The 13542-nt window shown below is 39.5% G+C and overlaps 2 protein-coding genes across 2 annotated transcripts in view; one reads left to right on the top strand and one right to left on the bottom strand.

The window, feature by feature from the left end:
* LOC127449805 (interferon-induced very large GTPase 1-like) overlaps positions 1–12959 on the bottom strand; it is a 26799-nt gene extending 13840 nt beyond the window's left edge. Inside the window, 3 exon segments of the mRNA XM_051713361.1 lie at positions 5905–6201; positions 11599–11818; positions 12092–12959. Of these exon segments, the coding sequence (XP_051569321.1) occupies positions 5905–6141 (237 nt within the window). The 5' untranslated portion in view covers positions 6142–6201; positions 11599–11818; positions 12092–12959.
* LOC127449901 (von Willebrand factor A domain-containing protein 7-like) overlaps positions 1–13542 on the top strand; it is a 230368-nt gene that overhangs the window by 61045 nt on the left and 155781 nt on the right. The window lies entirely within an intron of this gene.

Genomic DNA, 13542 nt, shown 5'->3' with positions numbered 1-13542 from the left:
ACTGCAGTCTGCCATCACAGTGCGTGCTTTAAATTCCATTTTAGCAGACCTCTGGGGTCCTAGCAGATTTTGTTTCGTTTTTTTATTTTTAATAAATTTGCAAAGATTTCAAACAATCTTCTTTCACGTTGTCATTATGGGGTATTGTTTGTAGAATTTTGAGGAAAATAATGAATTTAATCCATTTTGGAATAAGGCTGTAACATAACAAAATGTGGAAAAAGTGAAGCGCTGTGAATACTTTCCGGATGCACTGTATATAAATTATCTATGTCTTTTTCAAAAGCTTTTGTTATGAGCCTTTTAAAAAAAATTCTCAGCAGTTCCAGCAGCATTTATTATTTGTTTTATGTTTAAAACAATCATGCCTCCTGCAATATTTTCTATTAAATCATTTAGAATTAATAATTTAATTTAGCCTATTTTTCTCATATTTCTTAGGCACAGAAAAATTATGTCTTAATATGACAATACTTTATCTTTTGTCCACATTTGCTGATCAAGTTAACCTAACTTCCTTGAAGTTATTTATAGCATTTTAATTTATATATATTTTTATTTAAGTCCGGCGGTACTCCCTTAATTTTCGTTAATACCTTATAATGCACATCATATATTTTTACTTTTCCTGTAGCCATTATATATTCAGCTTTCAGGAGTTTTACATTGTATTTCTTTTTTACAGTTGCTTAATCCTTCCAATTTAGCACCTTTTTACCTTATTTTTATTATTCTCAGGTTAGGTAAAGTATGTCAAATCTGCCTTAAATTATAATAATAAATTATACTGTGATGAATTGGAAATGTCTGTGTACTTCGACAGTGAAGAACTTGAACTGGGGCCTCCTGTAATTAATAGGCGCAGCTTCTCCTTTAATGAGAGTGCTGGCTGCACAGGTGGGGCTTATTTTAGAGACTATTTAATATGTTGTGTTTAACAGGTAAGGGAGCCGGGAGAGGGAGAGAATGCTGATGTGGCTACGGGAGCCCCGATTACTGCTAAATGGCCGCTCGGGGAAACTCCGGCTGAGAATATAGGTAGTTAGTTTAGAGGGGAAATGTGTTAGATAGATATAGGACTGGGCCTGGATAGGGGAGCTCCTGATTAATTCACCAAGCTGATGGTTCGCTGGCCGGCTACCCTATTACTCTGAACTCATCATCCTCAGAGCGGGACATTGTGACTGTTTCTGTGCCCCGGACCGGCTGTGGAATTCTGTGGTGCCCAGACAGACATACAAGTGGGGTGACCGTACTGTTCTTTATATTGCTGTGTTTTAAAGGTCAATAAAGATTTGTGTTTTTGTATCGCTATCTATGTGTGCTTCTCTCTGTCCCGGGGTATTCTGGATGTTACAATACTTACAACCTGGACAGAAGACCCCTCCGCGGTTTGTTCTGTTTCACAAACATAAAACATTAAAAAATCAAAACCTCAATTGGCAAATTACTTGTAATCAATCAAATTAAATGTATTGGATACAATTTATTTTCTAGCAGTCAAACATTCTAGGTTAATATAAAATAAAGAAAAACAAATCTCAAAAATCTAACAATATTTCTGACGCCCAGATGCCAAAGCTGATATTGCCTTAGATTGAAAAACTATTTCGATTTTTGCGCATTTTTTCCTTTTATTTTGTATTTTAATTTGCCTACTGAGGTTTTGATTTTTTGTTTGTTTTAAGTTTGTGAACCAGAAATAAGCAAAGGCGATGTTTCATAAGCCATGCTGAATGCTTGATCTGCTTGTCTGTTTACTATACGCTGCTAAGAAAGAGAGAATAAGAGCAGAGTGTTAAATGCCTTTATTAATTTTCCAAGATGAAACAAGATGCAGTTTTGGTGCTAAGTTAAAGCAGCATTTGGCCAGCGGCTTTTTTCTCTCTGCTGGTTGTGTAAAGTTTGAGAAGGCGTGTCGGACGGCGTGAAGGACTATCCTGTCAGCGCCTGATCTCTCATTAATTCTGCCTCTGCAACAGTGTGATAAAACAATGGCAAAATGTGATATACAGTAAAACTACATGCGTTCAAAACCAATGAGTTTATGAAAATCATAATTAATGATAATAATATGGCGACATATGTTGCCAGCCTGTAATATAAAGCAGCATAATGTAGTATTTTTGTGGCTGATACCGGAAGTGGTCCACATTCAAGGTTGATAATGGTGGCGCCCTAGTTACGCTGAAAAATAAGGTGGTTAAATGAACTTATTAAACAATAATAAATCATTTGCTACAATGAATATAAACAAATAACAAACCATTTGTATGTAGCTTATAAATGTAGGAACAATAATTTATAAATGATCAATTGACTATAAACTAATGCAACTACAAATACTTCATACAGTGAGGTTATTATAAAGTGTTAACAAATGGTTTGTTGGATTTAATTTCTGGATCATTTGTGAAGCGATGTCAGGATACATGCTTACATGTGCATAAGTACGACATCATTTAAAGTGGTGATTTGTCATTGAATTAGGAGGCACATGAACTAATAGGATGAATATCCATGGTCTGATATTTATTAAACTTAAGCATATGGTTTGGAGCTTAGTAGATTGTTCTCCAGCGTAATGTGAGTAATTAAATGAACTCTGTATTATTGGCACGGGGTGACTCGTCTCGTTAAAATGAGGATGAATGAGTTATTTGGAGTTCTGCCTGAGAATTGGATTTAATAAATACTATATTGCAGTAGTGTAGTGAATAAATATGGCTTATTTATATTGATAGCCAGTAATAAATTCTACAGAATAACTGAAATATTATGAGGATGAAGCTAAATTTGAAGCCGAATCATCTGGCGCCAATTTCAAACCGTTAATTTACGCTTGCGTGGAGCACAAGATTATGACAGATTGTTGAATCACTTTAAGGTCATACAGTCTGTAATACAATGATCAGTCAAAAATAGAGAAGGCTCGTCTGGGAGATTAAAATGAAACATTTGTCCTGGGCGGGAGAAGAGAAAGTCATGTAATAGTCTATAGAGGTATACATTTGAATAGAAGTTTGCAGAAGCACTTGCTTCAATGTTATTGGAGCTGCGAGGTGAGGTGAGCTCGAATGCTGCAAGGAGGCGAGGCGTTTGTGGAATGATTCATGACGAGTTTTAGCACAGAGCTCGACCCGCCACTTGCAGAGTCGAATTCGGCTCGGTTCTGTTCGGACAGAAGCTGTCTATTGCCATAGTGAGCTGTAGCATGATCAGAGCAGATGCTGCTGTGGCAGCGAGCTCGCGATGAAATGTCTGCTCTGGTTTGGAAAGATGTTTGTAATTATGGCACTTTTCCACTGCACGTTATGGTTCGACTCGACTCGACTCTGCTCGCTTTACTTTTCCGAGCTTGCTTTTCTACTGCAGTTTAGTGCCGCCTCAACGTGTGTGGGATTATTGGCTGATCGTCATAGTTGCGCCGCCTCTACTGCCTTGACATCATCTTAAATGCGACACAAACATTACTGACCATAAACAATAAAACGAGCTGTTAGCTACTAGCTCATTGTGTTGCATAAAGCAGTTGTTGCATGGTGATTCTACACAAGTGTAACAGTTCAATTGGCCTGGTTGTTTTAGAAGCAAGCTTTCCAGTCGTTGGTCAACTAAATAAAGTGAAGCTTTCAAGCAGAATATAGAGTTAACGTAACAAAACGTACCATCCTCCATCGTGAACTCCAACAACGCCGTGGCCGAGTCCAGGGCACTCTCCCTCCCATTGCTCTCCAGTCAATTGCCATAGATAGCGTCCATTTGGTCGAACCACTTCCAGTTTCTTCTGTTTGAACCACTACGGCTGTTGTGGTCCTTGATGGTTCTGTAGTCACTTTTAAGTTTTTTTAACTTTTCACTACACTGTTGGTAGGTCCGGTGGTAGCCGTGTGCGGTCAACAGCTGAGACACTTCCTGAAAGACTTTTTTGTTTTGCGTCATTTCATTCGTCGCTAACGAGAGGAACGTCTGCACCTCGTTTATTGACCACAGCGTGGTTTTGTGACACAGCCATTTCTTTTTACAGTTCGAAAGTCGCGTGAACAAATTATACTGCTATCACTGTTGCTAACTTTAAAACTAGCGAGTTGATGTCCCGTGTGGCAAATCCAGTGACGCTGGTAGTGACGATTCTCTCTGACCAATCAGTGAACTGCAGGGTTTTGACGTCACATTTAGTATCGGCTCGGCTCACTTGGAACCTCGACCGAGGTGGTACTAAAAAGGTACCAGGTACCAGGTACTATCCACAGTGGAAAACCCCCAAAAAGCGAGCAGAGTCGAGTCGAGCTGTACCATGCAGTGGAAAAGTCCCATTAGAGTAGCGGTCGTTTGAAAGGAAGTTCGCTTGTTGCGTGGTTGCCCCTGTGTTCTGAATGGGATAAATCAACCTCCAAAGGGCACTTTGAAGGGAAAACAATCATGAAAGTCATGTTGAAATAACTTCAAACAGAATTTCTGATAATGAAGCCTTAAAGGTGAGTTCTGAATTTTAGCCCCCCACTTTGGGAACGATCCCTTCTGACTGGAATGCGCCCTAAACAAGCTGCAAGGTAATCAGGCTGACAGGAATTAACTGTGTTGGAGAATCGGATTGAAATGCTGGAGTGTGTTGAGAATAATGTTTTAAATAAATTATTAATCTTTTGATTCCCTCGTGGTAAATAAAAACTGTAACAGCGCTCAAGTGGCATGAAGCCAGAGCAGCGCCCATTCATGGAGGCAGCCTCACACCGTATAGGGACCTCTCCGGGCAGAAAGTTAAGATGAGAGGACCTGTATACAGCTATAGGGAGCTTTACCACAGGTATACAGTGACGGTAGTGGCCTGTGCGGAAGCCACTTTTACACCAGGTCTGCTTCAATGAGGAAAGATGAGAATGAAAGTGACAGTGCAGTGAAAGACAGTGCAGAAACAACAGTTAAATATGAAAATAGTGGGTTGCTGCGGCAGCTTGGTGAATAACAATAATTGAGATGGAAGATCTTATCTGAGGGCAACTGTTTCACGCAGAGTAGGGGGTCATTCAAGTCTGTCGCATGGATCTGTTGTGGGTATGTGGGCAGGGCCAAATGCAGGAACAATCATTTCAGCATTGAAGTAAACAGCTGTTTATTTACACTTACTCTGGTGATGTGATTGGTCACATTAAATGAACATGCTCCTCCCGAACTTTGTGTATGAAACCCCATATGTGTGGGCATCCTAGTGAATGCAATATATTATAATAGATTAAAAAGTTTCACAGGAATGTGTTTAACATTGTCTCCATTTCACAACATCTGACCAGCTCTTTTAATCAAACTACAACTCACAAAAAAGAACTTTGAGGCATTTAGTTCCCACCTGTTGAAATTCTATGGTTATAATGGCACTTAGCAGTTTAGAGCTGCATATGTAAAATCACTGCGGTGGTAAAAAGGCAATTCACTGTATGTTGCATTTAATATACAAGGACGCAAGTCACTGCTTTACCACTACAGTATAATGCATCATTGGAGATATTAACCAGCTAGTCACATCTGTTTTCCGAAAATATGTCACACATTCGTCATTTGAACCACACTGGTTCAGCAATAAAGAGCTTCCATTAATGACGTTATGCAGGGGGGTCAAAAGGATGTCAATTTATAATAGCTCATTTACATGGACACCAGCAACCTGTGTGAGAATGCTGCTTAAGACATGAAAGTTTTATAAATTAAGTAAATTGACATTTAATCATAATCTGTAAATAAAGTACATTTACATTTAGTCTAAATTGATATCAGGGAAGCAGATCTCCTTTAGTTCAAGGCATTCACTCTCCTTCAGGCAGAATATAAAGCATTTATTTCTCTCATACTTGTGAAGAAAAACAAAATTACTCTTCCTCATGTTTATTTATCATGACACGACATTACCCTCTGTTCTTCTGTCATCTGCTTCCTTCTCTTGTCTGTTTGAAATGTATTATCAGCTTTCTTATTGTTCTTATTGAGTTTGGTCCATGTTGATATGATACTTTCAAGCAGTTGCTGCGGATGTGACGGATGTGTTGCATGCAGTTCCTCCACATGCCAAAGTGCTTTATAGATTAAGAACTGGTGACTGTGAAGGCCAGTGGAGCACGCTGTGACTAAACTCATTGTCATGTTCATGGAACCAGCACATCACATTATGTGACCAGAAGTAGCAATTAGAAGATGAGTAGACTGTGGCTATAAAGAAATGTGCGTGGTCAATAACATTACTCAGGTAGGCTGTGACATGTAAACAATGCTCTATCAGTATTAAAGGTGTTGTAAGTGATTTTAGACATTCTAGAACTTCGGCAAGACTTATAAGCCTCTTTCGAAAACACCGCTGTCGAAAGACACACACAAAGAAAAATATTGGATACCATTGTAATCAGAGATTTAGCAGGAGACCATCTCAGTGTTTGGAAAGAAATATAGACATGCAATTTGATGCCAGCAAACCCTAACAGTTACACTGACCTTACAGGTGCAATATGATGTTCATTGTTGAAAGCAATGGTAGCAAATTAGTGTTCTCGCACAACAAACTGACAACTGTGAAACTGACACTTAGCATTCTGCTGCCCATATACCGTCATGGGGAAAAATAAAGTACACCCTCCTTGAATTCTATGGTTTTACATATCAGGACATAATAAAAAATCATCTGGTCCTTAGCAGGTCTTAAAATTAGGTAAATACACCCTCGGATGAACAACAACGCATGACATATTACACCATGTCATGGTTTATTTAACAAAAATAAAGCCAAAATGGAGAATCCATGTGTGAAAAGTTAAGTACACCCTTACTGTTTCCATAGGAATTAAGAGGAAAAGTAGTAGCCAAGTGCTGCTAATCAAATGCCCTTGATTAATTGATCATCAGCGTGACCACCTCTATAAAAAGTGAAGTTTTAGCAGTTTGCTGGTCTGGAGCATTCAGGTGTGTGTTAACACAATGCCAAGAAGGAAAGACATCAGCAATGATCTTAGAGAAGCAATTGTTGCTGCCCATCAATCTGGGAAGTGTTATAAGACCATTTTCAAACAATTTAAAGTCCATCATTCTACAGTGAGAAAGATTATTCACAAGTGGAAAACATTCAAGACAGTTGCCAATCTTCCCAGGAGTGGACGTACCAGCAAATTCATCCTAAGGTCAGACCGTGCAATGCTCAAAGAAATTGAAAAAAACCCAAGAGTTACATCTCAGAATCTACAGGCCTCAGTTAGCATGTTAAATGTTAAAGTTCATGACAGTACAATTAGAAAAAGACTGAACAAGTATGGTTTGTTTGGAAGGGTTGCCAGGAGAAAGCCTCTTCTCTCTAAAAAGAACATGGCAGCACGGCTTACGTTTGCAAAGTTGCATCTGAACAAACCACAAGACTTCTGGAACAATGTCCTTTGGACAGATGAGACCAAAGTGGAGATGTTTGGCCATAATGCACAGCGCCACGTTTGGTGAAAACCAAACACAGCATATCAGCACAAACACCTCAAACCAACTGTCAATCATGGTGGTGGAGGGGTGATGATTTGGGCTTGTTTTGCAGCCACAGGACCTGGGCACCTTGCAGTCATTGAGTCGAACATGAACTCCTCTGTATACCAAAGTATTCTAGAGTCAAATGTGAGGCCATCTGTCTGACAGCTAAAGCTTAGCCGAAATTTGTCCATGCAACAGGACAATGATCCCAACCACACCAGCAAATCTACAACAGAATGGCTGAAAAAGAAAAAAATGAAGGTGTTGCAATGGCCCAGTCAAAGTCCAGACCTCAACCCGATTGAAATGTAGCGGGACCTTAAGAGAGCTGTGCATAAACAAATGTCCGCAAACCTCAATGAACTGAAGCAACGTTGTAAAGAAGAGTGGGCCAAAATTCCTCCAAAACAGTGTGAGAGATTGATAAAGTCATACAGAAAATGATTACTTGAAGTTATTGCTGCTAAAGGTGGTTCTACAAGCTATTGAATCATAAGGTGTACTTAGTTTTTCACACATGGCTTTTACATTTTGGCTTTATTTTTGTTAAATAAATCATGACACGGTGTAATATGTCATGTGTTGTTGTTCATCTGAGGTTGTATTCACCTCATTTTAAGACCTGCTAAGGACCAGATGATTTTTATTATGTCCTGATATGTAAAACCATAGAATTCAAGGCGGGTGTACTTTCTTTTTCCCATGACAGTATATAGACAGCCCTATAAGCACAGAATGTTTAACAGGTTTATCTTAGACAAATCTTAGAGTCTTCTGATTGGCTAAACAAAAGTTCTGGCTGCTGCCTGAATCCATTTTCTTTTTCCACTGTTTGCAAAGATTAGTGCTTTCACCGAGACAGGTGTGGTATTTCAATGATATCTAGTATTTATTTAGAACATTTCCTAAAGTCACTTACAGCATCTTTAAGTTATCTAATGTGACCTTAAATATTCCCACACCATTATAGAAACCCCTAACAGCCTGAGCCATTGATGTAAGTTAGGATGAATCCATAGATTCATGTTGTTTATGCCAAATTCTGACCCTACTCTCTGCATGTTTCTGCAGTAGAGATCTTCCTTCATCTAATGTCTATATTGGTGAGCTTTTTGCTCATTGTTGGTTTCATATTCTTAACTGATAGCAGTGGAATCTGATGAGTTCTGCAACTGTTATAGCGCATCTTCTTCAAGGTTCAATAGGTTGAGCATTTCAGAGATGCACTTCTGCAGTTATTTTAGTGAGTGTAACTAAACAATTCACTGCAAGATTTCTTGGTAGCTGGCAAACTTTGGTATGGTGAGGTTGCCTCTCGAGGTCACTCGAGCTGCGTAATCACTATGGGGACATGTCCTGAGTGTCACGTGGTCTGAAGCCATTATACAATCATGCCAATTTATTGGCTGATGGCGCTTAAGCAACACCCCCAGGGAGCTATGTCACAAGCTCCATAAAGGCGCTCGTTTCGCGCCATCACATCAGATTTGTCTAAGCCCGTGTTGTTTTCCAACAACTCATGCCGAAGTCAGGATTTCTTAATCCTCCCTTTTGAGTGGAAAACACGTAAGGATGTCATTTATACAGTGTAAATTTCAGAGCAATTTTAATGTGCCTTTTTCTAAACATTGCAGGGGTCCGAGGGAGACAGCTGCGCTTTTTGAGGCTCGCAAGTTCTTCCAACAGAAGTTTTTGTTCGAGAAGCCCCGTTTTTGAATCGGGAAATTCACTATCTCTTAGAAAAAGGGGCAATAGAGGAGATTACCCCTTCTCAGAGAGAGTGCTGTTTTTACAGCCATTATTGTCTTTAATAAAATAAGACAGTGGCTTGCATCCCATTCTGGATTTGAGACGCTTAAATTCCAAGCAAATGAAATGTCTAGATTAATGAATTCATAGATTTGAAGGATGCTTATTTCTATATGCAGACCGTGCCGAAGCGCAGGTGCTTTCTCAGATTCGCTTGTGGGGGCAAAGCGTTTCATTTTTGCGTCCTTCCATTCGGACTTGCACTGGCACCACGCACTTTCACAAAATGCATGGATGTGGCTTTGAAGCCCATGAGGCTTCAGGGCATCCGCATTTTGAATTATTTCGATGACTGTTTGGTGCTAGCCCACTCGGAGACGTTGGCTGCCCAGCATTGAGATGTCATTCTCAGCCATTTGAGCAATCTAGAGCTGTGTAAACCTAGACAAGAGTGTTCGGTTGCAAAGGCAACAGACTCTGTTTCTAGGGGTGGAGCTAGATTCGTGGACGATACAGGCGCTTCTGACTCAAGCTCGCATTCTGTCATTCTGCCAGTGTCTAGCGGTGTTCAAAGTGGGACATGTTCTCCCTGCAAGAACATTTCACAGGCTTTTGGGGCTCATGATCATGAATTCCGCTGTCATTCCCCTGGGCATGTTGTATGCGAGACATTTTCAGTGCTGGATGAGCTCCACAAAGGGACTTCAACCACTCACGCATGCGTTCCGTCCCTTCAAAGTGACGTGTGGGTGCTACCGAACACAGTTACAGTGGAAACGGACTCGCCTTCTGATGTCGGCGTTCTGTTGGGTCAGGTATGTTGCCGCAAAGTTATAATGACAGACGCCTCCTCCACAGGTTGGGGCGCTGTATACAAGGCTATTTGCGCAAGGTTGTGTCTACATTTCTCTCGCAGGCTATTAATTTTCAGGCTTTCTATCCTCCCCCTTTTAAGTCAGAGGAGCATGAAAGATTGCATATGCTTTGCCCAGTTTGGGCGCTGCGAGTATATGTTTACCGTACTAGCCAGTGGCGTAAGTCAGAGCAGTTATTTGTGTACTTTGGTGGCCGCAACAAGGGTGTTTCGGTGTCCAAGCAAAGACTGTCTCATTGGCTTGTTGAGGCAATTTTGAGTGCTTACGAAGCACACGGTTTACCTTCGCCTTCAGGTATTCGAGCCCATTCTATAAGGAGCATTGCATCCTCATGGGCTTTGGCTAGATGGCTTTGGCAGGGTGGTCCTCTCTGCATACATTTGTTAGGTTTTATAATCTGGATGAGAGTTTGACTCCTGCTTCCCAGGTTCTCTCTGTTGGAGCAGGAGTGAATTTATCATTTTCTCTGTTTATTCAGAGGCTTTAGCTCGCTTGTGCGCTGCTATATGGTTGCCACACAGGCATAGACAGTTGGCAGCTTTTGTTCGCATGGTGTGAATGTACATCATTCCCCATAGCGATTACACAGCTCGAGTGGCCTCGAGACAAAATGTCTCGGTTACATGAAGCGTAACCCTGGTTCGCTGAGAGGGAACGAGACGCTGCGTAAGCTTTCCATACTCCCTAGCTGCTGCATAGTCTGTGCCTTCCTGCAGAAAATATGACGCGATGGTGGGAAGCGAGCGCCTTTATGGAGCTTGTGACGTAGCTCCCTGGGGGCGTCGCTTAAGTGGCATCAGGCAATAAATTGGTGTGATTGTATAAGAGCTTCAGACCACACATTTACGTAGCATCTCGTTCCCTCTCAGGGATCCAGGGTTACACTTCACGTAACAGAGACATTAATAAATGATGATTAAACAATTGTAGTAATATTTTTTTTTCACGCCTTTTTCATCAGGGAGTTAGATAAAGCTAACTACCTCTGCAAAACTCAAAATATTTCATTATATTACTCATTATATTTTGTCAATAAATGTCCTTTTTTTTTTTTTAGCTAGTCTGGGAACTTTTCCCTTCGTGTGTGTCCATGTCTGGTGGCATAAACGTTACATACATTCAAGCACCACAGTGGACAAAGAAACCATAAACAATTGTGTCTGAACCTGCACAGAATGGCATGGTTTTGCAACGAGAACCGTCTGGCCCGATGGTGGAAAAGCAGCTTTAGTTACTTAAACCACCCCATCTGGTACCACCAGCAATCATTTAACAGTCAACTTCACATTTCTTCCCCTTATTAATGTTTGAAGAACAGTTGAACTGCTTGACCATGTCTGTAGGCTTTTAAGCATCGAGTTGCTGTCGAGATTAGCTGATTAGAAGTTTAACTCAATGAGCAGGTATACCTAATAAAGTGGCTACTGAGTGATTCAGTTTGTCTTTACAGTCAAATGTTGTAGACAACACATGTTATACTTACCATTTGTTCACTATCTGTTTGGTTTGCTCTTCCTGAAGTAATTGTTTTAACAATGTGGTCTGTGCTTTCCTCAGTGTCAGGGGCTTAATGTGAAAGAAGTGAAGGTGACTGCATGTCTTTTCAGTGACTGGGAAGTCTTCTAAATCTGGTTGATGTCATCTTTGCTATCTATGAAGAATTGTCCATGGCATCATCTACATTTGGATCTGTTATTATATCACTGGAGAGAAAATTAAATATTAAACAGGCTTAAAGACATTATGTATTGCACCACACATGTTAACAAAAAATCAAGAAATGAGAGATTGATTTTTTTTAATTTTTATTTTTAAACACAAACTCAATCCCTTTGGCATAGGTATGAATACAGTACCATGCAAATTTAAACAGCTAATTACTGGTAACCACTTAAAGAGAGCATGCCGCATACTTTACCAAAACAATAAATTCATAATAATAATAATAATAATAATTTCTTTAAAGCACTCCTCACCATAAGCTGTTTCATTAAACATTCTCTAAAAGAGGAAAAACTCCATTTTGCTCCAAATATTGCACAAAAAGCATCAGGCAGAAAAGAAAAATAAGACAAAAAAAAAAAAAAAATTACAACAAGCCAATCTTGTTGTATAAAGAAAAAAATTGAACTCTTCTCTTGCTTACACATACTGTAGATAAGGATCCAGTGTGAAAGCATTTGCATTTTGCAAACTGACATTAAGGAAACCACAGTGATTCTGGCAGAATGATTGCAAGTTGCATGTATTGCATGTCAGGCTTTAGACATAACAAATACTTCTTTCAAGACTGTTATGCAATCCACAGTGTACTGCATTTCATACTTTACTCAGTTTACATTTATCGTCTTAACAAGTTTACAGACAACACATTTACTTTGTGACATTATTGCTGAATCCAAACAAAGAACTTCTCAATATAATGTTTCAGTATTTTATCTTCCACACTACCTGTAATGTCCAAGTCACTGTAAGACCTGTAAGACCACTGAATGGCCTATTGTTGCAATATCCCTGAGAATACCTGCCAATTCTTTAAGTTAAATGAAACATAAAAATGTCCATATGCCTTCTAATTTTTCTGTCATGTTGTGCCCCATGTTACAGTATATCAAATGCTTCTCAATGTGTACTGCACCAAGTGTGAACTGTGGAATGTTTCACAATATATATTGTAGCTTAGTACATGCATATAATATTCTTGGCACAGGCAATAGCAAAAAAAAAATTATATCCCTGCATTGGCCAATCAAGATCTGATTCGGACTTCTAATAAATAATAATAATAATAATAATAATAATAATAATAATGTACTGTAGAACAAGCTGATCAAATTCATAATAAACAATAAACTCAAACCTGAGTGACTCTGTCATCTCTGCACCTCCTGAATTCTAAACAGAAAACGAAACGAAAACGAAAGTTCTCTTTACTGTATACACCCAAGAACAGTGTCTGTATTCTTTGAAATCACATGACATTTCAGAAAGTGAAAGTGTTTTTGTTTTATGATGGCACGGTTCCTTCCTGTACAGAACGGTAATGATGATTTTTAGATTTATTGCATCTTCTTGATCAAATCTCATGTCAGAGGCATGCAGAATGCAGTGAATTAATGGTGAAATAAAGATTACAAAGTGGGGTGGAAAATAAAAATCACGTAAAACACTGCCTGTACTACAGTCTCAGTAGTTTCTCCGTTAAGAAAGTTTCTGATGCTGGGGATTTTAAGCAGAAGGCATCTACATTTTTGAGCAGTGAAAGGTGAAATGAGAGGAGATCAAGATGACCACTGGAGTAGGGTTTCTCAGTGGGAAGATTTAAGACCTGAAACCTGTACAAAGGGTGTCTTGATTTATTCTCCTGATATTTTTCTCTTTTCCACATTGCTTTTTGCTAATTATATAAACTCATTAACTGCAGTGT

Source organism: Myxocyprinus asiaticus, chromosome 13, assembly GCF_019703515.2.
Source record: "Myxocyprinus asiaticus isolate MX2 ecotype Aquarium Trade chromosome 13, UBuf_Myxa_2, whole genome shotgun sequence".
NCBI lineage: Eukaryota > Metazoa > Chordata > Actinopteri > Cypriniformes > Catostomidae > Myxocyprinus > Myxocyprinus asiaticus.
Note: the sequence above shows the minus strand (reverse complement) of the source record. Positions and strands in the feature narration are given on the sequence as shown.